Below are 25,305 nucleotides of genomic sequence, written 5' to 3'. Positions count from 1 at the left end.
GAATGACAATCTTATTGCACATTTGTTCTGTCTGGAGGTCTGTATAGTTGAATATAGCATGATACCTGGCAGTAGTTTTCACTAAAACAATCACATGACACAAGGGGCAGAGGCTTTATAAAACAGTCTCATCACTCAGGTGTGTATAGGGCAGAGAGATATCCTAATAGAGCTCAGCACACTTGGTCTAGGTCAGGGACTCTGAAAATGTTGAAGTCAGCCATCAGTTCTGAGATCAAGACATCAAGCATTTTTACAATGAAAGGTCAGTAATGACAGCAACATGCAACTTTCAACACAAATTTACTCTAAAAAAGTAATCACATTGCTGATATTCCATTATTAAAACTTAGTAATAGTGACATTTGATTAAATTGTAAACTGATTATAGATTGTTTCAACCTATTATACAGTTGTGAGTGTGGGCAACACAACAGAGCAAGTCCAACTGTTACTACAACTGTTTCTAATAGCACAATCCTGTAAAGTTTTTATTGAATATGTATTCATTTTCTAAATCTTCTGCAGACTGATGAGTAGTCTTTTCTGTATGACTTTTTCAAAGTGAATATCTATTTTATAGTATTCTTAATTTAGTAAAAATGCAATATCTGTGTGGCTTTTCTCTTTTACCCAAAGAGTTAAGAGTTTGCCTGTCACACAAGGGGTTAATCTAATGCTGTATCACCTGATTAGAAGAAACCATTGGGCAGAGCAGGGAGAATTTGCTAAGGATCAGCTACTTACAAGTATTAAAGCTGCTAGAGAGCCTGCAGTTCCTAGCTGCCTACATTCCACCTTAATGCCCTTTCTAAGCTACAAGGACCCAAGCATGATAAATAAAGAGGAAAAGGAACCATTGTGAGCTGGAAGCTGTGTACATCCCTAGGGGTGGCTGCCAGTGACTTAGGAGCATCCATTGGGAAATCATACTGGGGATGCAGACAGACTAATCAGATGGCAGAATTAGACCCAGGTGAATGGGGAACAAGTGTATTGCAATCAGCAGTCACTGTCTGTATGCTATGTGTGCACTGGATATATGTGATCTATATACATAAGGTTTGGTATGTGTCTCCTCCATCAGCCATTCTGCCTTCCATTCACATTAAAGCAGCCCCATATAGAGGTGTAGATCCACCCACTGGTAAATACACCAGTGTCATGTGATGCTACACAATAAAGATCTATATAGGAACATATTACAACTGAAATATAGAATAGCAATGAGATAAATGTAAGATGAAAGCATCCTCCAGCATGTGCAGAGTGCAGGTTTGGGGTGTCTGACATGATAAGAGCACCTTACAGAAGGAAGTGATCACACCTCCCTGGATTGGGGGAGGGAGCAGCCTTAGTCTCTCCCTTCTCCAGCATCACTTACACTAGGAGGAGGACGACGGTCAGGGAGTGACAGAAGAAAATACCCCGCAGAGGCGCACACAGGTCTGAGCATCCTTCAGCATGGCTCACACTAGCAAGTCCTGAGCCCAGATGGCCACTTGTATTAGTACAGGGAGAATGGCATGGCTAGCTTCTCTATATATAATGATCCATCCTCCTAGTCCCATTATGTGCCCTATGTGCATTATTATAGGGATGGCTGGCTGCACCCTTATTTATTGTGATCTAACCTCCTAGTCCCATCTGTACCCCATATACATAGCAGTATCATAGGCATGGCTGCAGCACTTCTATTTAAAGTGGCCCAGCCCTATGTGCATAGCAGAATTATAGGTGTAGCATGCAGAACCCCTGTTTGTTCTGATCCAGTTTCTTCTTTCCATCTTTTATACTATGTACACTGCAGCTTCACAGGCATGGCTTTCAGAACCTCTATTAAATGTGATGCAGCCTTAGTCACATCCTATGTACATAGCATCATTCCAGGCCTGGCTTGCAGCACCACTTTCTAAATGTGAGCCAAACTCATAGATCTATGCTATGCCTCATATACATAGCAGTATTGTAGGAATGGTTTGCTGCACTTTAATGTGACCCAGCCTCATAGTCTCATCCTATGCCCCATGTGCGTAGCATAATTATAATTGTAGGATGCATAACCCCCATGTATTGTGATTTACCCTCATGGTCCCATCCTATGCCCATGTATATAGCAGAATTATAGTCCTAGGATGAAGAATCCCCATGTATTGTGATCTAGCCTCATGGTTCCATCCCATCCTATGCCCATGTATATAGCAGAAATATAGTTCTAGGATGAAGAATCCCCATGCATTGGGATCTAGCCCCATAGTCCCATCCAATGTCAATGTATAGAGCAGAATTAAAGTCCTAGGATGTAGAACCCCCATGCATTGTGATCTAGCCTCATAGTCCCATCCAATTTCAAAATATACTGCAGAATTATAGTCCTAGGATGCAGAACCCCCATGTATTGTGATCTAGCCTCATGGTCCCATCCTATGCCCATGTATATAGCCCTTGGCTTGCAGCACCCCTATATAATGTTAACCATCCTATGCCCATGTATATAACAGTATTCCAGGAATGGCTTACTGCTCCCCTATATAAAGTCACACATCTTATGCCCATGTATATAGCAGTATTCCAGGCATGGCTTGCAGCACCCCTATATAATCTGACCCATCCTATGCCCATGTATAAGCAGTATTCCAGGCATGGCTTGCAGCACCCCTATATAATCTGACCCATCCTATGCCCATGTATAAAGCAGTATTCCAGGCATGGCTTGCAGCACCCCTATATAATCTGACCCATCCTATGCCCATGTATAAAGCAGTATTCCAGGCATGGCTTGCAGCTCCCCTGTATAATGTGATCCAGCAGTATTCCAGGCATGCCATGAGCTGTCAGGCCCCTGTTTGCAGGCAACGCTGCCATGGCATGTGATGATTGTGTAATGATGGCAGTGCATGGCTATGCAGGGGATCCCCGGAGCGCAGTGCCATGGCATCATTTTGGTCCTTGAATAATTTAGAAGGGAGAGATGTGAGAGTGCAGGTGGGGGTGGGGCGGTGATATTCTAATCCTAGGCTGCCAGGGAGGATAACAGGGAGGAGGTGGAGGAGGAGGAGGATGTGTTGTATTCTGAGGGACCTCGGTGCTGCTGCTACTGCTCATCTGAAGGGGGGCGAGCTTCATCGGAAGGCTGACCAGGTGTATATTGCACCCATCCTATAGTATGGGGATGAGATGGGGAGATGGGGGATCTGTGCAGCAATCATCATCTGTGCACCATGCATGTCACTGGAAATGGATGTCTGGATGAGGGAAGATGTCGGTGCAGGGTACTGGGCATTGTACTGATGTGTTTTCTCTTATGACAGGAGAGAAGATGTCGGGCCAGACGTTGACAGATCGCATTGCAGCCGCACAGTACAGTGTGACGGGCTCAGCAGTGGCCCGGGCAGTATGTAAGGCCACTACACATGAAGTCATGGGCCCCAAGAAGAAGCACCTGGACTGTAAGTGAGCTGGGAACCCATCACTGGGATGTGTGGGGTTAAATGTGACTGCCTGCAATGGAACATTTGCTGTGTTATGTCATCCCATTCATTGCAATCTAAAAAGTTTCCCTATAATGGCTCATCCTACTGACTGTCCTATGTCCCTGGGCCTGAATGGGTTAACAGTAAGCACCTTGTAGGATCCTTGGTGGCTGCTGAGCTGCAAGGCCTTATATCGGTGAATGGTATTGACATTATATGTGCAAATGGCATCCATTCTAGCCTGCCTTCAATAAATCAGCTGTATTCTGCTGTATTCATTCATGATCTTATATTTGGCAATGTTAATCCTTGCAAAATATGTCATTTGGCAAATGCATGCTTTAATCAGGAAATATTTTTGCTTTTGGATACCATAATGGCTTTGTGGGTTTTTGCTCTCCTGGGTGTTTTTTATGGCTTTGTTTCTCTGACCTTCGTTCAACCTTCCATACATTGAAGAATGCTGATCCTATTAATGTATGTGTGATGGTCTACCACACCCCTGGTCCCTGTAGTGTACTATATCTCTATTCTTCTGCCTGATTACATCCCCTGACCATCCCCTGACCCCCCATCTGTATTGACCACCTAAAACAATTGTCCTGTGGTCTGTTTCCGGTGTGCCCTTTGTGTTTTAGGCGTCAGATACGATGCATTATACCTGGGTGGGGGTCAGAATATTTTGTTTCTATGACGTGATTTCCTTTAGAAGGGTCTACTGAGATTTGTGTCTATACAGACCCAATCTGGGATAACTGTATATAGGAGGATGTGTGTAATACTGGAGGAGTCATTGCATGGCAATTCTCAGGTGACACATCTGGTGTAAGATGATGCTTGGATTTTTCAGTGAGAAGCTGTGAAATAAAAACCAAGAAGCCTGGCATGAATGAATAACCACACCGTCTTTATTTTACCAAGTTAAATTATGAAAAGATAAGTGTCATCTGGGGAAAAGGCTGCATTGCCCATTGCAAACAATATTTGGTGTAGTAAAATGGTATTAGGAAAATAGAGAATGAAGGTCAGGTCTTGTCTTTGCCATATGGTGCTTGGTTTGTTTAAAGCAGAATATACCTTGTGTCTGTTCACCCTGTACTGAAATAAAATGAAGCTGAAGCCGACAACAAACAATTGATCTGGGTATTTGTGTAATGGGGCACTCATACTGGCATTGGTACCCTCCCTCTGAAACTGCCTGATGGCGTTCATGCTCTCTCCCTATGTCTTTCCATATGGTAACATCTACATGGTTTGCATTGTAGGCCTGATAAAGTAATGGCATAACAGAAGACGCCATTACCTGTATTCTATTACAACCTGTCCTGTACAAGGAAATCTCAATGAGCCAGGTTTTTGTGTATGCAGGTTCACTTTAAACCTAAAGAGGAGAGCTCCTGATTTAATAAAGTACCATTATTGCAGTGGTCTAAATAGGCCCCTGTGCTAGCTATGGGAAGATTGAGTTCAATGCCACCCAGTGAGAACATTGCTATTGATAGGAGAAGTCAATATGCATATACTTTTTTTTCAGAAATGGAACAAATGCCTTGCTAAATGTTAGGAATAATTGTTGTAGGTTTACTTTATCTACTTTGTCGAGAATGCACTCATCCTTACATCTCATGGCTGTTTCCAAGCAGAACTCCAGGCAAATGCCAGTCAGGGCAGTAAGCCATACATTTTAATTGCAACCATTTTCAGTCTTCACACCTTCCCTGTACTGTAGATTTGGGGGAACATTGACCATCAGCAGGAGACAACTATGTGCTGGAATGGAGCAGAGAGTAGGGTGATAATCTTATCAATCTGCTTCTGCTCCTCATTCACTACCTTATCACATAAGCAGGAATTTGTCCAAGAATTCACATTCTTCAAAAGGTAAAACTGTTACAATGTATTTCAAGTTTTGTCTGATGATCAGTTACTGAGATATTAGAGTATATTGCCAATTTATTTAGATACATTTTAAGACTAATCAATATATTGACAAAAGCGAGTGCAAAGTTAAAGGGAGCACCTACCAATTGGATTTTATTCTTTTACATACCGTAAAAGTAGCATGGTGGCTCAGAGGTTTGCACTCTGGTCTTTGCAGCATTGGGTCCCAGGTTCATGTTTCAGCCAGGACACTATCTGCATGGAGTTTGCAGGTTCTCCCTGTGTTTGTGTGGGTTTCCTTTGTGTGCTCCAGTTTCCTCCCACATTCCAAAAATATGCAGTTAGGTTAAATTGGCTTTCCTCTAAAATTGACCTTAGTCTGTGTTAATGACATATGACTATGGTAGGGACATTATATTGTGAGCTCCTCTAAGCGACAGCTAGAGACATGACAATGGACTGTGAAAAGCGATGCGTAATATGTCGGCGCTATATAAATACTGCGTAATAATAATCTTCATGTAATTCTTGCTGTGAATGACCCCCTGAGTCCATACACTAACACTTTTGGACACTGCAAGAATGTTGTAGATAGAAACTTTTAATATATGTTAATCTTTAACGCATTATGTCCTGTAGCCCTGCTCAAATCAAGTTTCAGAGCTCTGATAATACGGCTAGTTGTTCCAGAGTACAGCCAACACCAGGTAAAGCTGCTGTTTGATAAAAAAGGTCTCTTTTCTCGAACTAAGAATTAACAGAATTTAGCTTTTGTCAAAATTATCCAATGGTCACTATTTGAATGTGTATCTGCATGCAACCCTCCTCCCCCTTTAACAATGCTGGGTCTGATGGGGCAACATGAGCAGGCCCCAGGTATGTTGATATTAAGGAAAAAGGGTAATGTGTCATATTCTATACAATACTGCTTTAGTTTAGTTGTGTTTTTGATCCTGCCAGGTTTACTTAAAATGTAAATATTTTACACAGGGAGACTTTGAAACAGTGTAGCAAGAATCTATATGCCCCTTTCCCCCCAAAGAGTGGCCCCAATGAAAAGGTATAATTGTAAACCAGTTAAAAAGGAATATCCTATAACTAAAGGAACCCCTACAGTTATCAACTTTTGTTGCTCAGGAGGAATATAAATGAGATTATGTAACTGAATTACTATGATCATGCTGCTTGATTGATAAATGTCCCCATCCTCTGCTCTGTAGTAGCACAGTTCTTTAGGAAAACATGCCTCTGACCACTTCTACTTATCATGAGATCATTATGTAGGCTGCCATTGCTAACTTCTCTCTTCCAGAATACTATTTCTCTAAGCTGTACTAATTTGCTGCTTGCCATTGCAGCTCCATGAGTCCACATACTGGCATGTTGCATGCAAGCAATATGTAAGCTACCTCATAGATTGGCAACCTTGTGTGTCATTTGTATCTGTCATTTGTAACCCCTATTTAATGTACAGCGCTGCGTAATATGTTGTTGCTTTATAAATGCAGTTTATTAAAAATTGCAGACTGTCACAGAGGGCCATTTTTTGGGAATCTTTTGTCCATAATTGCAGGTGTAAGCATAACACATGCACAAAAAGTTGCAGTTCCTAAATGAGGCCGGCCTGTTTATTTGTATGATGTGTTAGCTTCCTTCATTAATTCCTCTTAACATTTATGTCATTGTACTCTGTATGGACCCTAAAATGAACTAGTATAAGGTCCATAGAATTGTTTACTAGATCACTACCATGTAAACACATTTTACCACCAGTGTCTGGGTTTTCTTCATCAGTAGTAGAAGTAGATCTGGTATTCCATCAGCATTAATCTCCATTGTGTTCCGGCTTTGTATAGAGACCCAGCATAAAAACTGCAACACTGTAATCCAGATATGGCAGGTACATCTGGGGAAAGAAAATAAAAATCATTGAAAATGTGACATTAAACCTTAGATCTGAGCCATGATATGTTGAAGTTCTGTTTTACGCCTGCATGAGTCATGCAGCTGGATTTGGGTGCATGTGGGAGTTCACTGACCTATGTGGTCTACAAAGCAATGGACGCAGTGAGTAATGTCAAGACATATGTGTCAATGTTTCTTTGTTTATTACCAAAATATTTGCCGGATTTTTTTCCAGGATTTTAGTTTTTTGACTATTTGGTTATTTTGGCTTTTCCTATAGCTTAGATTGTATAGTTCATGAACATATAAGTAGTTTTACCTTGTACTGTATTACTCCAATACAAAATAACTAAATCTCATTGGATTATACTAACATTGGTCTGGAGCTCTTGCTACATTCTCAACCACAGAATGTTTTTCCTGTAGACATCATACAATTTGTAGTTAAGATAATATGACCAATCTCACCAGATGGATTGCTTTTTTATGGCACAGTGAAAGATGCCATCTAATGATGGTTGGGAAGCTTGAATGGGCCTTGTGGTGGACAATAAACCTGGCTCCTCTAAAACTAGGTTATTTGAAATGGGATGTCTGAAAGGAGGTACAATACCCATTCATCTATTTTGACTTTACACCACACCCTAGGAGCGCCTAAACTATAAGGCAGCTACTAAATCCCAAGGGCTGACATCTATAAATAAGCATCATGACTAATGTGTCTATTGGCAAGTGATGACCTCTTCCTCTTGGCTCTCTTTCAGCAACTGGATAAATATTCCTATTTGTATTTAGGGCCTGATTTATCAAAGGTCTAAAAGACTGTAGAAGCGGTACGATCATGGGTGATCCAGCCAACTTGGAATGTATCTGGTCGAGAATTGAAAAACTTTGCCATATATATTAGCAAAGGAAAAGAAATCAATTCCAGATTTATTGATTACCCAGGTTCACTAATGATAGTCCATTGATAGTCTCCAGCCTGGAGAGCTTTAAAAAACCAGGCTCATTGTATGTAATAGCCATTTCCTTAACATGAAAGCTACAGTGCTGACTTCTCATGGCTGTCGTGCCAACCTCCATCTACTGGTACTTTTGGTATTTAAAGGCAATAACCAGGAATAATTATGCATACTTCTTACTTCTGCATGTGTTTTGGTTCAGAGCCTCAGAAAGTATTAAAGCCAGCAAGTTGGAACAACAACCATGTTATAAGCATTTTCAGAATATGAGCTATGATGGCCACCACATGTTTCTTTGGACATTTTACTGTAATATGGTTGCCTTTTCTCTGCCATGTGATGTGAAATGGAGGCAACATCTGTATGTTGTCTGTTTTTCTTTTTTTACTATTGCAAGAAAAAAACGGGTTACTCTTGTTGACCTAACAAAAAAAAAATAAACCTTGACATGGACATGCCTGACAAAGTTATCTTGTCAGGTTAAAGGCAGTCCCACAGGTGTGCACACCTTTCATTGATTCCCCCAATAATCTATATGGTTTCTGAGTTCAAACAGTGAACACACCTTGAGGATTTTTCTCCCTGCACCTCTAACTGTGCTGCCATGTGGGAGGAATGGGGGGGGGTAAGTTACATGTTTGGTCATGCCAGGCAGTAAAGAGTGTGTGTATATAATATAAAATTTATATATATATATATATATATATATATTACACTATTTTTGGCAATTGAAGCAAGAGGCAGGAGGAAGAAGATAAATTGTGCAACTGGGGGACCATAAATAAGTTAAACCTGTTTATTGCCTTTAGAAAAGAAAAACGAAGAAAAAAAAAACAATTTATCTCTTTAGATCTCCATATGCCAAACATGAGCTGTTAAGAACTGGCCTTCTGTATACATCAATACTTTGATAACCATAATCTGTGATCCTTTTATTTTCTAAAGAGAAACAATGTTGAAAAAAAATAAATTTAAAAGCCATTGAGAATTTTGCAGTTGTGACTCCATTAAATAGGGATTAAAAAAAGCCACTTTTGTATAGTCTGCACTTGTTTCCACAAATACAGGAACAGAAGGTGACACACAGTTGTGGGAACATATGGGGGAGGTGAGGATCTCCTTGCCAAAGAGATGTTAACAAATGCATAGTGGAATACAGGTTTTCTTAGGAGAGGGTGAGTTCTTGGGAGAAACCATGTAAGAAAAAATAACAAGATTATTTTTGTAATTTGAAATTAATTACCGGTAAGTTGAAGTATAATTTTTGAAGTTATATGTTGTGTGAGTTGTACCATCAAATATTTAGTTGTGTGTGTTATGGATAGATCTGCTTATCCCTGGCAAAGGAACTAGGGTTGCAATGGAGGCCGGGACCCTGCTTCTGTAGGGCCTCCCAATGTATTGGAAGGTAGGATGTGTGGCTATGGGGCGATGATAGCTGGTAATAGGTGGGATAAGGCCCTTAAATTGCCCCCAGGCCAGGGTAGCATTACTCTACACAGCTCAGTGTCAGTGTGGGAATAGAGGGACTGGTAGGTTCTGTTCTAAAAAAAAAAAAGTGTTCAATTGATCCTAACCTTTGCAGTCATCTCAATGTGCTGTAGACAGCCAAGACTATGTAACTTCTACATAGATTAGCTTCATCAATGAAAATTTTGTATTGTTTATTTCACTATCAAGGGTGAACCTGGACTGGATCTGCTCCAGGATTAAAAACATTTACCAAACAATAGGAAATAATTTTTAGGAAATCATTTCAGGTCTGCTGGATCACACATGTTCACACATTACAGTTCGTCTTCAGTCTTGGAGAGATTTAATAAATCGGGTCCATTATGTGGGAGTTCTCATTTCTTGTGGATTTGTAAAAAATTGAAACATTTTTTGTTTCACTTGTTAAAAAGTAAGGGAACAATAAAACGTGCTAAATGGAAAGACCAAGTTACCTTACATAATAGTGCAGATTTCTTATTAAAATTGCATATCATATTTGCGCTTCTATAGATCCGGTACCTAGGGGCCTCCTATTGGTATCTAATGTGCCAAAGGAAGGCACGGAGGAGACTCCTGGGAAGGTACACATCTATGCATTCTATTTATGTAAGCTCTTTAATTTCAGCCAGATGTATTGTTTCATTTCTTATTTGTGTGGATGTGAACCCAGATGTTGGTGCTGATCTCTTATTCCCTAGGAGATTAATATTTCTAATTGGTCCTTAAAATGATTATTCAGTATAACAATGGACTCCACGTCAGAGGTAATTGGCAGCATGTTGCACTCTGACTGACCCTGTTAGTATTGTACATCTTTGTGGCTTGACCTTTTATGTTCACAAGTAAGCAAGGAAATATTTTTCTATTTTTGTTTAATTTTCTGTTTTATCACCCTTTTCTGGAACATTGCAGAATTCTTGATCTGGTCATAAACCACAGAGAATGTTTCTCTATACGTTTTATGATCTTGTTTATTTGTTTGCCATGTTTTTTGTGGTTACCTAAGGTACATTGGAGTGCTTTGGTTTGTGGAACATTAAGCATTAAGGAAGGAAAGAGGTGTGTGTACAGTAATGGAGCCATTGCTTCCCTGAGCAAACCGGAGCCAGGCGAGGATTCCCAACCTGCTTGTTTGCTGCATCCCGCAAGAATAGTTGGTTACAGCTATTAATCAGTACATCCATGGACATTAGTTAATAGCTAAATCCAGCCATAACTGGTGGGGTTAGGATGATATCATCTAATATCTGTGGCCACATTTAGCTTATCCACCCTGTAATGAGATTTGTGGGCAATCCTTGAATGAGTGATTTCACATAAAACAAAAGCAACTTTCTTTTCTAGTATCTTGTACATTTTAAATTAAGGTGGTAAAACAGCTCCGTACAGCTGTTTTTGTATTTTAACATGAGGAAGTGACATGAGATACAGTATGTCCAGCAAAGGTAATTATAAATTGCAATTGATATTTTTCTAGGGTTGCGGATATATATATATATTTTTTTTTTTATATATCCATTTCACTGGCTTGTAGCTGTCAACATCCTACTATAGGTGCCAGTTCTGATGTGTGGTAACCACTACTGGGGCTAAACCCTCTCCTATGGAGCTTAACCCAGATATTGGTATCGATTTAGAAATTGTAACCATCTTCCCCTACCCCGCATGCACAGCAAACTGTTTTAAAGGCACAAGGCAGGGCTAGTCAGCTGGAAATAAGGCAGGACCAAGGTAGGTAGAGACTGCTGAGAAAAGAGGGAGACCCTCCAAGTGGAGACAAGGGCTAATATTGAAGAGGAATTGGGCAAAGCCAACAACAACATATCATTTACTGGTGACATACAGCGACTATGAGGAGGGATCCCATGTGCTTAGTCCATTTAAAAATTCTACTTCCCTTCCTACTCATTGAATATTATGTCTTCTCTCTAGCTAGCAGGTGAAGCTTTAGATTTCTTCCAGTGGGTTTTCTTTGTCATTTTGCCTCCTGATTTTAAAGCCTGTTTACAGAACTCCGTAGGTTGCAATTTTTTGCACACATCAGTCCGGTTGTTATTCATCAATTCCTGAGAGGATTCCGTAATTGGTCCAGAGTATGCAGACCGCATTACAGAACACTGAAAATGAAAATGTCTTGCTCTGCTGTGACTAAGCCTATTGTAAAGCATATACTTTAATTAATAGCCATATCTAACAAATAGATAAAAAAATAACAGTATAGAATAATCTATGCTTGACGTTGGGCTCATATTTTTAGCGTTACACCTCTACCGCAAGATTGCAGACTGGAAGTAATACTGCATCCCACAATTTAAATCTTAATAAAGTGCTTGCAGTGATAACTGCAGTAGCCATGAATGATAAATCATTTTCTGGAACTCAGGACATTAGAGGAGACAGAAGTTGGCTGTTTCTTTTTTGCAGAAGGCACAACTGCTTTTAAAAAATTCTAGCTAAATAAGCTTATTACTTGTTAAAAGAACCCTGTGTTGTACAGTTAGGTAAGTTAAGTTTTTCTTTTAAAAATGTCTCCTTCTGATCCATGGCACAAACAATTTGCAATTTTGGCCCATGCATTTTTTTTTTTTTTTTTTTTGTGGGCACATGCCCTAGTTACAGCAACACAAAAGGCATGGTGAAACAAAAAAAGTAAAATTTAATCTTGGAGTAGAGGCACTTGCAATGTGGTTCCTGCTGCTACAGGGGAGATGCTACTTTTGGTGTCTACCCATGCAGCCCAATAAAAAAATGAATAGGGGTGGTAATGACCAGTTTAGTACAGCTAATTGACCTGCTGTAAAAACTGCAACGCTGGTCCCATAGGAACCTGTGGTACGAGTGGCAAAGCGGCTGGCAAGTCACCTGGAACCACACAGAGTTCCTTGATCCCATTGTGGGTGTGATCCTGCCTTTGTTATACACATTCAGCATTCAGCACTACAGGGAGTGCAGGATGTAGTTACCAGAACAAATCCAAGTACTTGCCTTCTTAAATGTAAAATATATGCTCAAAGAGCCATTTTAATGCACATTTTAGGCCTAAAGATCACTCCGGAGTGGTGCATTTGTTTTGTGAATACAAAGACCCTATAGGTAAAATGAAATTGAGGTAGTTATTTATTTCTTTTTTTTTTCACATCACAAAAACCTTTTTTTAAGATGACGTAGGCTTTTGATGTTGATTTAATAGATATCCAACATTGGATAACTCAATATGTGTGGCACAATAATTTTTGTATGTGTTGTAGATGTGTAGAATTTTAAATTTGTGGATGGGAGGGGCTCTCTAAATCCCACCTCCGTCCCAAATTTATTTCTATGAAGGTATTGTGCATTGGCAAATCAGATCTAGGGCAGGTAGGGGGGTTGGCTATGTGATCCTTCTTCCAAGCCCATTGCTCGCCGTCCCGAGGGAATCATTTGGCAGTCAAAGAGTTACAAAATACATTTAATGATGATTACTGCTCCAATTATTTCATTTATATTTAGCTAAAGATTAGTGTTAACAATTGTTGACCTTTTTGTTTCAATATGAATTTTTAAAAAAGGCAAACTGTGTGATCAGTTTAAATTGGCCAACTTTATGAAAGTTTACATATTCTAAATCTAGAGGGATAGCAAAAGTTGTATTTAAACTCCATTGTAACCTTGTATACTAAATTCTCCCAACCTGTAGTAGGCCATAAGATCTAAAAGTGCCCATGGCCTTTCTCCAATTCAAACATTTATCCATAGTAGCAAGGTGGTACCTGTCTGTTTTAGGGATACCAGTTAGCTGCGTCTGCCTGTGCAGCAAATTTGCTTTCTAAGTACTTGCTGCTTTTAGATCCTGGCCTGTTTCTAAAATGTTGCAAGGAATAGAGATGAGAGGTATTCTAAAACCACTGCAGTGGGATGTGATTTGTGCAAATTAGAACAGATTGAGAGAGAGTGCAAATTTGAATAGCTTACTAAGAATTTTTTAGGCTCCCCTTAAGATACACCACAATTTTTACTCATACAAGCAGACTTTTTTTATTTATTTTTTTTTTGTGAATTTTTCTTTTTGTCTTTAAGCATTTCTGTGATAAGTGTATTCACACCAATATTTATGGAGTAATAAAAAAGCTACTTACAAAACCAACTTATCTAAAACATCAGTGTTTGCTAGTCTTAACCATGGCTGTCCATTCTAACTCTTGAGTGTTTGTGTAATATGTAGCAGAATATACCCATAGTAAACATTAATATACCGCTAGTTATAAGGCGTCAAGTACAGGATTCAATTTGTGCCAGATGCTTTGAGTTTTTCCCAATATTTACTCCCAACTTCTTTAAATTTGGAGAATGTGTAAGAATGTGGAGAATCATAGTACTTCCAAAGATTTTTTTTTTGTTCTAGAAGATAGTACGCAGAAAACAATGCCCACTTTTCTCAAAGTACAAACTTGCTGAATAAAATTGAGATTTGGTTTAGTGAGGGCATGGTTTTTGGGACTTATGTGCTGGATGACTCCTCCCATATAGCTGCTACTCTTCTCCTGAATGTGGGGCCGTCCACTCAACAATAATGCATACCATCAGGCTGTGTAGTAGACCCTCCAGTTAGATTTTTGTATGACTTTAAAATTTCTTACTGGTGTAGGGAAATAATTTGTATTTAAAGACTTTCATACTGTAGTGAAAATGTAAATGTATACATATTCATTGGTCACATATTAGGACTGCGGTTTGAGGTTACAAGTGATGGGGAGATGTATCAGAAGATACCGGTATGTATTCAGTAGAGGAGATGACAACGTGTTTGCATGATGTCACAAGGCCAGAAAACAACCCATGGATCAATGTTGAGTGCACAGGCATAGGCTCTATATTTATTTACTCAGGAAATTTCTTAAGCATGGATGACATATTACACTGCAGGATAACCATTCTTGGATTGTAGCCTACCCAATATATGGATGACTCTATTTAATGTTTCTTACCACAGCAGGCTAAATTATACAATATAGGGATACATCAGATCATCGTGTCACTTTTATAGCAGCCACTCTACTGAAAAAGCTTGTCTTGCTGTGTTAATTATAATCTTCTTTTGTAATATTTATGCTGCATTTACACTGTTTTGCTCATTTTGTATTTATGTACAGAAATGTTTTTCAGCCTTTAGTCTTTACACAAAAAAAATGTCCGACCACAAACCATTAAGTAGAAGCCGGTTTTTTTTTCTTCTTTTATACAAGAATAAACTCCTAAGCAGTTTTTAACTCAAAGCTCCACAATTTATACATCATGGCGTTTGTCTTTTACCCAAAATGTATCTACATGCATTTTTTGAGGGGTGGGGAAGATATGTTTGGTGGCTGATTTGGACACATTCTGTCTTTTTATTGCCTTGGTATTGAGTAGAAGTATGATTAGCAAATACTTTCTGGTTTTCAATACATCTGACCATTATCTCAAAATTGAAAAAAGCTCCAATTGGCTCCCAGGAAATTTCACAAAGGATCCCTGCAGGCCTAGTTCATTTCGGAACCAGCAGCTTCCTGGGACCAAGCAGTAAGCCCAGAACCTGAATTGATTGGGTATATTATAGCAGCATTTCCAGCCCTGCCCTGCATGTTGTCCAGTTTTATGTGAACCATTGTTGCATTTATTTCATGCAAACTTTTTTCAACAATGTGGATACATTTCTTTGTTCTCTACTAAGTTTCACATTTTATCCACACAGACATGATATCAAATACCTCAGTTCACAAATAATATTGCTGTAATTGAGAAAGCTACTGTCTTACAAATATCTTAAAAGTTTATGCATTTGCTTCTTAAAATATGAATCTTTCTATTTCTTTAATCCTTGTAAATGGCACAAAAAAGTACATGCATTTATAATTCAATCTAGTGATGGTGCATTACCATGCGTTGCGATGGTCTGCAATTTGTTACTGTGAGTTAAAATAAACGTGAATGTTACAAAAATCATGTCCGTCCTGCCCTAAATGTCCCTTATGGTTTTCAGACATCCCTTATTTTTTCAGATAAAAATAAAATTCTGCAATATGTTGATCTCTGCAAAAAAGTCTAAAATCAATTTCAGAGCAGATTGGTCCCCTCTTTTCAAATAGCAAAGGTCAATGCCATATTTCATCTCTTACTCATTCAGCCATTTTTGTAGTCCTAATACAAATTTCACGCATAAAACCTCCCCAGTGCTTTAGTTTCACATTCATTGTTTGCAGGCATGCAGATACTTTTAATTGATGGACACAATGGGGCTGATTTATTGAAGCTCTGAAGACTGGAGAAGATAGATTATCACGGGAGAACCTGTGTGATCTAGCAAACTTGGAATGGATCTGATCCAGGATTGAAAACATTTGCCAACTAACAGCAAGAAACCCATTGCAGGTTTGCTGGATCCCCCAGGTTCTCCCATATTAGTCTATATTATCTAATCTTGGGAATTTTTAATAAATCGTGCCCATTGTGTTCATAATGAAAAGCTTGGAGTTTTGGAACAAAACAATAGTAAGCAATCCAAAAACCCCCTTTTTATCTTAGGCTTTCTAAACAGTGTCCTGGAGTACAGAGGTACGTTTTAACCCACTTCTTCAGATTTTCTTCAAAATAAATTCCTTGTTTAAGCTTTAAAAAAAGTTCATTTTCCCTATATCAGTCTCATAATTTGTAATCCCTACAAAATGTGCAAAAAGGACCCAACCTCCTTCCCACATCTCCAACAAATATTATCAGTTGTTGGATAAATGGCCTTCAAGGGTTCAGTTTTAAAATACCAATGCATCATCACTTTAGAGATGCTTTTACTATACAGGGTACACCAAGAACCCTTGGGGCAATATCCCATATTATGTGCCAAATTTCTTGAGGTGTCGAACTACCCAATACCTCTTCCCATTTCCGCCTATAAGGATGGGTAGCCTCAATCCCTTCACCTATACCCGCTAAGATCCTGTAAATATCAGAAATTAAGTCTACCTGGCCACTTGCACAGGGTCCCTCAAATGGGGTGAGAGCCTTAAAGCCCATCCCTCTCATGAAAGATTGGGCATAATGATGTATTTGTATATAGCTAAAGTGTGATGTGGCTGGGAGTTTCAATGTTTCCTGTTATTCCATAAAGGGTAATTCTTTACGAGTTACGGTGAATAATTTGTCTAAAATGAAATACTCTTTAATTATGCCAAGGTGCTGTCACCTATAGTCATAAACTATCTGGCAGATGTGGCGTATACAGGAAAAAAGTCAGTGGGGATCAGTCTGTAGTGAGACTGAACTTAAATTTACATTACCCCAAATTTGCTTTGTAAATTGGGTAGGGTTGCAAGTAAGGCCCTGTCCGGGAGTGATACTTTGGAGCTCTATAGTAGAGAATTAGAACGAAGTTGCGTTTCTCCCATCTTAACTTAGTCCACCTATTAGATGGGGTCAGGGTGGTCCAAGATGCCATTTGCCTAAGATGGGCAGCGTAGTAGTATTTAAGAAAATTAGGCACACCTAACCCCCCCCCCCCCCTTGGTCTTTTTTTTTTTTTTTTTTATACTACCCTGCATCCTCAGGTCCCATCAGACAACCGAAAACCTTTTTTGTGTGGGTATAGTCACTCTAATTTCTCCAACATAGAAATGAAAGGCTTTATTTCTTCTTGTTCTGACATTTTAAAAGTCAGATCTATGGATATGTCAAGTGTTCCATTTGCAGATCAAAAAGTGTCACACCAGTCATCATTGGCTTACTTCCTATAGTCTATGTACAGCTAACTAGGCCATGGATTTCAGGACAAGTGCTATATTTTTCAGCCAGGCAAGATCTGAATCATGATGTATACACACTGGGATGTGTCATGTAGCTATAACCTTTTGTGCTGCTTGCAGTTTACACATTGTTAAGCAAAACGTACCACACATCCTCTGCTTATACTGAGGACACAGGTCCCTCAGTATACTGAGGGTGCAGGTCACGTTCATTTACATTCTCCTCTATTTAATGCATTTGAACACATTCACTATTAGTGTTTTTTTTGGCTTTGAAGCCAATCTGTCCAGATTCATGTATTTTATCTCACTTCTTGTCCCACTGATGTCTATACAAGAAATGGAGTGTATGTGGTGGCTTTATTATTTTCTTTGTTTTTGCCTGTCAATTATACTAGTATTGCACCAGGACAGTGTTGATCTGCCTTTTTAACACAAGAGAACTCTTGAAAAAAGTTTCAGGTTTTCAGGGAATCCCTGCTATAATTACTATATACACAGCTCTCGGTACATTAGTGTGGTGATCAGTGGGAAGAATCTCACTCTTACAGATTTTTAGCGATTATCATTTTAGGTGTCTCATGAAGCCTGATTTTGATTTGTATAAAGGTTAGTTTGGCTTAACCAAAATAAATACAAATATTGTGCAGTTAACTCTGGTTAATTTACAGTATTGTTTAAATTTGTAATACTAATGGTGTACAATACCAAAAACATGTCTTTTAAAGTCCCCCAAAATCTGCTTTACTTTCATCCTTTTCTCAGATTACAATGTTCTCCCCTTATCCATGTGTTCTGTGTTGCCACATTTTGTATCTGCTGAACCTTGAAAGAGGTTATATATATTCTTATTATTAATAATAGGATTTATATAGCGCCAATATATTACACAGCGCTGTACATTAAATAAGAGTTGCAAAAATGACAGACCGATACAGTGACACAGGAGGAGAGGACCCTGCCCCAAAGAGCTTACAATCTAGAAGAAGACTTAATACAGTCATGTAGTATCGGTCTCGTGGCATGTAATTTGAAAGTATGCATACCTGGCATCCCTTTTAGACATGCATGCTTTTTTTCCCTGTCTCTTCAAATAATAATTAGAAGATTGCACAGATAAGTGGGGTATTATTTCCTGCCGACCGCTTAGTGTTGTGAATATTAGCTGTGTATGCTTCTTGTCAGTTTGATTACACAAAAAGCATTCACATCTAAAAGGGTGCAGAGGATGTATTCAAAATGATTTATGCAATTCGGAGATATAGTATGTGATGTCTGTGACCTTTTTTATCCAGGTCATTGTATATCCAGCAGTAGTCAGTAACATTGAAGTGGACTTTGTAACGTTGCAGATGTTTCACTGCTCTCTGAGCTGTTTTACCTCGGAAACCAATGGCCATGGAATGTGGCACAGCAGATCTTGATTATCCAAAACCAGTAGGTGTTCAATTTGTTGAAACCCCCCTCATTCTATTAACATAATCCCATTCTTGCTGTCAGGAAGTCTGTATAGGTGTTAAAGATTTGAAATGGGTAGCACGGTGGCTCTGTGGTTAGCACTCTGGCCTTTACAGTGCTGGGTACCAGGTTCACATCTTGGCTGGCTAAGCCACTGCAATGTTTTTCCTGTGTTAGCATGGGTTTCCTCCGGGTACTCCAGTTACCTCCCACATTCCAAATACATGCATTTAGGTCAATTTTGGTCGGAGGGAAGCCAAATAACCTTAGACTGTAATAAAGACCTATGACTATGGTAGGGACATTCGACTGTAAGTCCTTTTGAGGGACATCTAGTGATATGACTATGGACTAAAATGCATAAAATGTCAGTACTTTATAAATACTGCGTAATAATAATAAATTGCATTGCTGAAGGTGTGAACTGTTGTCAAAATGCCAGAGGGGAGATGGTAAAAAGGCAATAGAGGTGGAAGATTCAGAGATGGTTGTTCTAATTTGACCTAGAAGGCCTCATGCCTCTTGTAAACCAGGATACTTCTCTGTCCAAAACATGAAGCTCATTGTCTTGGAAGGAATGTCATTTGTGATTCTGGATCGCATGAGTACGGGGGGATAACTACCTCACCTTTTAGTTTCAGAAGGATGGCACATAGGAACCTCAGGGTTTGTTTAAATAGCATTTAATGCTGACTGTTTTTTCCTAAATTATACTGGGTGACGTTATCTAAACAAGCATATTCTCATTCTTTGCATTTTCATTTAATGGGATCTATTTAATCATATACATTGTTTTTACATCTAAATCTTTATACGGACAGCATATTTGAAAAGGGAGTACCAATATATTGCTTGTGGAAATATTATGTAATTGCCATTTTTTTTGAGATTCTGAAACTCTTGCTCAGATTGTTGGTGTTTTGACTCTCTACCTTCTTTATTCTTTCTGATTCACTGACTGAGAATAAGTGTGCGACTTTGATATTCAGCTAACTGGGGGAGTGCTTGTATCAGTTATTTGCATGCTTGCTTCAGGTGTATGGACATTTTTATAAATTTGGTCCTTTGTGGTCTAGCTTCAGCCTTGTAAGGCATTAGGTTGGCAATAGTTATTATAGTGTTATGGATTGAATTCAAACATCAAAAACGGTATCCACAGATTATCATCTGCTTGTGTCCTGTTACAAATTATTACATGACTATGGTCATATATGAGCTTTTAAGACAATACATGGATGAATGGGATAGATCTTTTGGATGAATGTTTCTCTAAGTGGTATCCAGAATGCCTAACAGAAGGACATGTTTAAATTATTCTAAAAATGTATAGCTTGGTGGTTTGATTTGCAGTCATTATGTCTGTGGCCAATTTAACCTTGTAAAAAGACATGGCATGTTTTATACATCACTTGCTATATTACTATGTTCCCTGCATAAATATATAATGAGGCAGATGTCTAGCTGATGTTAACGGTTACATGTTAAACAATTAAACCTTCAGATTCATTTAAAATGTATGCCTGTGTTTGCTTATACATTAAGATCCATTCTTCATCTCTTTGATAGCAATGTTTAAACGTGGGCTGTGGACATATATTCCACCTTTGCAGAAATGAATGCACCTAATTACATTGATACAAGTTTACTTATCCATTCTATAATGCAGTAATGCAGTAGTCTGTACCACTTCCCTGGCCAGCTTCTTTAGCCTTCCTGTTCGTCATGCAAAGTGAAACGTTTGGGTTGTATTGCTGTAATCAATAATACCAAATTGGTTAAATTACTGGCTTTTCCTGGTAAAACTGCTACCACAATGAAAACGGAAAGAGAAGTATTAGCCATATGTTGCTAAAATACTACTGAAAGCTCCTTTCATTAATGGTTATGTGACCAAATTCTAAACATTTCATTACCCATCTCTACTGAAGATCAATCTAAATTGTGGTTCCCTCTTACATTAGTGTTCAGTGGAACAATTATCACCTTTATATTATTGCTCAGATAAAAAAATAACATTGGTGTCATGCCACAGGCTCTGCTAAGTGATGATGGATCTAAACTTTGGAGGCAGTATCGGATCAGAGGGAATTCAGCTAAAGCTCAAGGAAAAAACTTCATCAAATGGGACTGCTACCCAAAAGCAGAACACCCAAGAAGGTTTTGCATTTTTAATGACACAAGTAACAACGTTCATTGACTCAATTGCTTTTTGCATAAAACAGCTAGAAATGGGTAGAGTGCTGAACTAGACATAACTCTAGGTAGTCAACATGCCATACCTTCAGCTTCAAACCAAACAACCATACTGATAAAACTGATTACTCCTTACTATACATTGTCCACAGACCCATTCATTCCAAGTGGGGAAACTTGTATGCATTGTAGACTCCAGCAGTTGCTCAGAGTGTCTCTTTCCCATAAAATTTGGTTAGCCATTTACGTATGCCTCGTTGTTTAGGCTCAGCAGGTTTAAACTAATTTTTTTCTTTAACTCTAAAATATTTTATTTTTCAAAATAGGCATTGAATGGCTTTCAGTGCAGCTTTTTTTCCTCTGTAAAGAATGCAGCCAAGCTGAATATTTAGTGTGGGTGTTGGATATATTGGTGGTAAGGTTAGGGACACTTTTACATTGATCGTATGGATAATAAAAGAATAAAGACCAAACCTAATCATCAGTTAAACCTATTTATGCTTTTTAGTACTGCTTTTCTTTTATACTAGTGATTATTAATAAGTCCACTATTCTGGATTAGTAACAATATATTGAAATTGTGATTATAGCAAACATTGGGACTTCTAGAGCAGTGGTCGCCAACCTTTTTGAACCACACGGTCCACTAAATTATGGTCTCAGCACTGCGCATGCACGGGGAGCCGCGTGTCACTTGAAGTGGAAGAAACTTCCCCAAGAGTGATGTCACGATGCCAGAACCCACCCACTCTCCTATTGCAGGTCTTAGCCTGTGATGGGAGAGTGAGCGGGTTGTGCCCAGTGACACAACCCGCCCTAAGCCTGTGATCCATACAGGGGACATGGTCCGTGACTCTGGCCGGTGCGCCCTCCAAGTGGGGACCAAGAGAGCATTATACACACCTTGATGATTGTATGTACCAAATGTTTTTGTTTCTCTGTATCAGACCACAAAAATATAGGGGCAAAGAGGGATAGTGGTATTTGGTTGCCAGATTGAAGATTTATTTGTTGGTTTCTATGGAGTTAGATATGTTAAACTCTTGAAAATCTTGTGAGTTTAGTTATTACTGCACCTGCACTTATTTTTTTTTTTTTAAGAAGATAAAGTTAATCAAATTTCACTTTATAACCTTTTGGCTGGTTGAAATATCACCCTGTGACAGATGCATCAAAAAAACACAAGAGTTTCTAAACCTAAAAGTCATTGTAGTGGTATGATGTATATAGATAATGGGGAATAGTGTTGCTGATTCACTAGAAGTCTGATGCTCTTGGCAGGATTCGGCCGTACACATCAGGGAATTGCTTTTACTGTGTAAATGGATTCTGTATTATGTAGTAATTGAAGGCTGAGTAATGGATTCCCAGTCCATGCTAAGAGACGCTGCTTGAGCTTTTAGCAATACTCTTGAAAGGAGGTATTGAGAGATAAAAGAAAGATTTAACCAATGTTAACCTTGACAAAACCCCTTCAGGTTTTATTATTCATGCAAGTTTTGCCCTGTATGTGGCTCTTCGCCTTATTTGCTTCAGGCCTGCTTTCATTTAGACATCTTGAATTCTTGAAAATTGCTTTAGCTTTTATTTTTACAATATGATCTGCTAGCTAAAGGTAATAAATGATGCTTCTAATTGGGATCAGGGGTGCATCTAGTTTTGGATGACCTGCTTTCAGTGCCAAAGAACAGCCATCCATGAATGTGTCGGTTTTTAATTTTCTTGCATCTTAAGAACAGTTAGTCGTTGGACTCCTGAAACAGTAAGCAAAACTGTAATGACCTTGGTAAATGGGGAAGTACCTAGTCTACAGGGGAGGGAGAAGTCTCTTTGTCTTTCATTGTATTATTTCCTTTTCTCTTTTTGTGTTCGTAGCACTTGATAGCGGTGTTTCCCTTTTTATGTAATGTACTTCAATATTTTCTTTATTATGTCCCCCCGCCCCCCTTTTTTTTTCTATGTGTGAAAAACCCTTTTGATTTTTCCTAAAAAAAAATAGAAAAGGAAAATCGTACAATGAAACGTAAAACTGAATTGAGAGTTTGCTGTGGGCCTGTTATAAACACTGCTTCCAGGAGTTGTTTCATGTCTTTTTTTTATGCATACTTCTCAGGACCGTTTTCCTGGAACTATATTAGGCTCATAAATCTATATCATAAATCAATTCAAACATTTTAACTAAACATTTACATTAAAACATGCACATATTAGGATAATTATATGCAATTTAGGCCTCAGTGTCCCTCTAAATGAATTAGTATTGAAGTCAATCCTAAACTGTATCTAAATATGGGCAGCAATCAAAGAGCTCTAGCTTTGTAAGTGGATAATCTTAAATTACTTTATAGAAAATAAGAATTTCTTTGCTATTTCATTTTATGTTTTATTTTCTTTCAGAGCCGAGGGGGTGATGAGGACCATGGTGCCAGAAAAGTTACTAAAAGGCATGCCTATACTTCAAGGACAGATTGATGCTTTGCTGGAATTTGATGTAAGTCGGATACATCTATGTAATAAATCTCAACAGGTAGATTTCTAAAAGATCTCCTTCTGGTGATTTTTGATTACATTTCTAGTGACAGGCTTAACCCATGCTTTTCTTTCCAGTTACCAAAGTACACAAAAAGCACCCTGTGGATACTTGTATTTACTAAAGTATATGTGCCACAAGAAAAATTTAATATAAATTAATTCCATCCAAGTGCTTTTAGTTCTGCATTTCCTAGAAAACATTCATACTGTGAGGTAGGGTGATGATAAAAAATGATTTACTTATTGTAAAAGCTATATACCAGGAATCAAACAAGTTGCAGAACAACTTATGGTCTGTGTAACCAGCACAGTGTTCCAATCTACATGTTATACATTTTTTTTGTTATACTGCAGAAAGCAGATTTGTGTGTTAAGCATTACAAGTCTGGGTTGCTTTTTAAGGATTGATATCCATCCATTTTTATTTTGTACAGTCAGTAATCAAGAGAAATCTGCTGATCAGCCTCTGTCTAAAGACTTTCTTTTTTAGCTGGAGAACAAAAATCTAGAAATAACTGCAGAAACTGCAAGAAATTGCAGCGTCGTGCAAAAGAAGAAAATAGCTTAACTATTTCTGACTTGCTTTTAATTCAGCCTGTTAGTTTGTGTTTTTTTAATGCCAATTAAAATGGTTTTAATGCAGATTATGGGTAATCCCATGATTATGAAAGATGTCAGCCAAATCAAGACGGGTTTAAAGCTTTGACCTCTTGCTGTTCTGCATTGCTACTTTTTTACTTTTTTTAAGTTAAGAACTACTTATAGAATATTGCAGACAGAAGACTATGTGAGAAAGTAGTGTTTCCAAAACTTTGATCACACAGCATAGGTTGAAGACTACATGTGAAATTGTTACTATGTGTACAACCCACAGCTACATTGCTGCAGCATTTAAACTGTACTATACGCAAGTGAAGTGTTCATGGCTGGGGATCTTCTTTACAAAATGTGCTCCCTTTATGTCCTTAACATTTCTTATCTTTAACTTTTTTTAGTAATGCTTGCTTCTTGACAATGTTGGCATCCAGTTCTCTTTAAAATAAATGACTGTGGATCTATAAATGCAAACATATCTGATGAAGAGATTTAAAGCAGCCGTGTAGGCAAATCCCAGCTTGTGTCTTATTTGCCAAAAACATGTAATTCTGCTCAGTCAAGTTTCTAACTGAGCCATCCTGGACACCATAGTCAGGTCCTTGATGTTATTCTCCTCTACTTTATTTAAAGCAATACAGTATGGTCAAGGACTTGACTGTAGCCTGTGACTGAATATTGAACGGGAAGCAACACACTAATGAACTCAGCCCAACATTCCTTCCTTTATCAGCCAAATCCCTGTACAATGCTCTGACAAATTGGCATAAAGTTCTGTTTCACACATTAGTGTGTGTGTGAGTAATAAATATCCCTAGCAAAAGTTACACATGCAATTGTATATACTATCAATCAACCACACACATTTGGAAAATTGAGCTGTAAGTTGCAATTGCTCCAAAATAAAAAAAAAATGTGCCAAAAACTGTTCTGTTCATTGTTACCATGACTAAAACAAAATATATAAGGGTTAGTAAAAACCTAGAACCAAAAAGTCTGTTTTAAGTAGGTGATTAACATGTGTAGCATAGTTCTTTGTTGCCTATATGATAAGTTACCATA

The 25,305-nt window shown here is 38.4% G+C and overlaps 1 protein-coding gene across 1 annotated transcript in view; it reads left to right on the top strand.

Annotated features, from left to right (window-relative positions):
- The first annotated feature begins 157 nt into the window (after positions 1 to 157).
- SNAP91 (synaptosome associated protein 91) overlaps positions 158 to 25,305 on the top strand; it is a 52,913-nt gene continuing 27,765 nt past the window's right edge. The window contains exons 1-4 of the mRNA XM_072410191.1: positions 158 to 265; positions 3,312 to 3,449; positions 5,994 to 6,061; positions 23,441 to 23,608. Coding sequence (XP_072266292.1) covers positions 208 to 265; positions 3,312 to 3,449; positions 5,994 to 6,061; positions 23,441 to 23,608 — 432 coding nt within the window. The 5' untranslated portion in view covers positions 158 to 207. The remainder of the gene's footprint in view (positions 266 to 3,311; positions 3,450 to 5,993; positions 6,062 to 23,440; positions 23,609 to 25,305) is intronic.

Source organism: Pyxicephalus adspersus, chromosome 4, assembly GCF_032062135.1.
Source record: "Pyxicephalus adspersus chromosome 4, UCB_Pads_2.0, whole genome shotgun sequence".
NCBI lineage: Eukaryota > Metazoa > Chordata > Amphibia > Anura > Pyxicephalidae > Pyxicephalus > Pyxicephalus adspersus.
The sequence above is the reverse complement of the archived record's forward strand: the minus strand, read 5'-3'. Positions and strand labels throughout refer to the sequence as shown.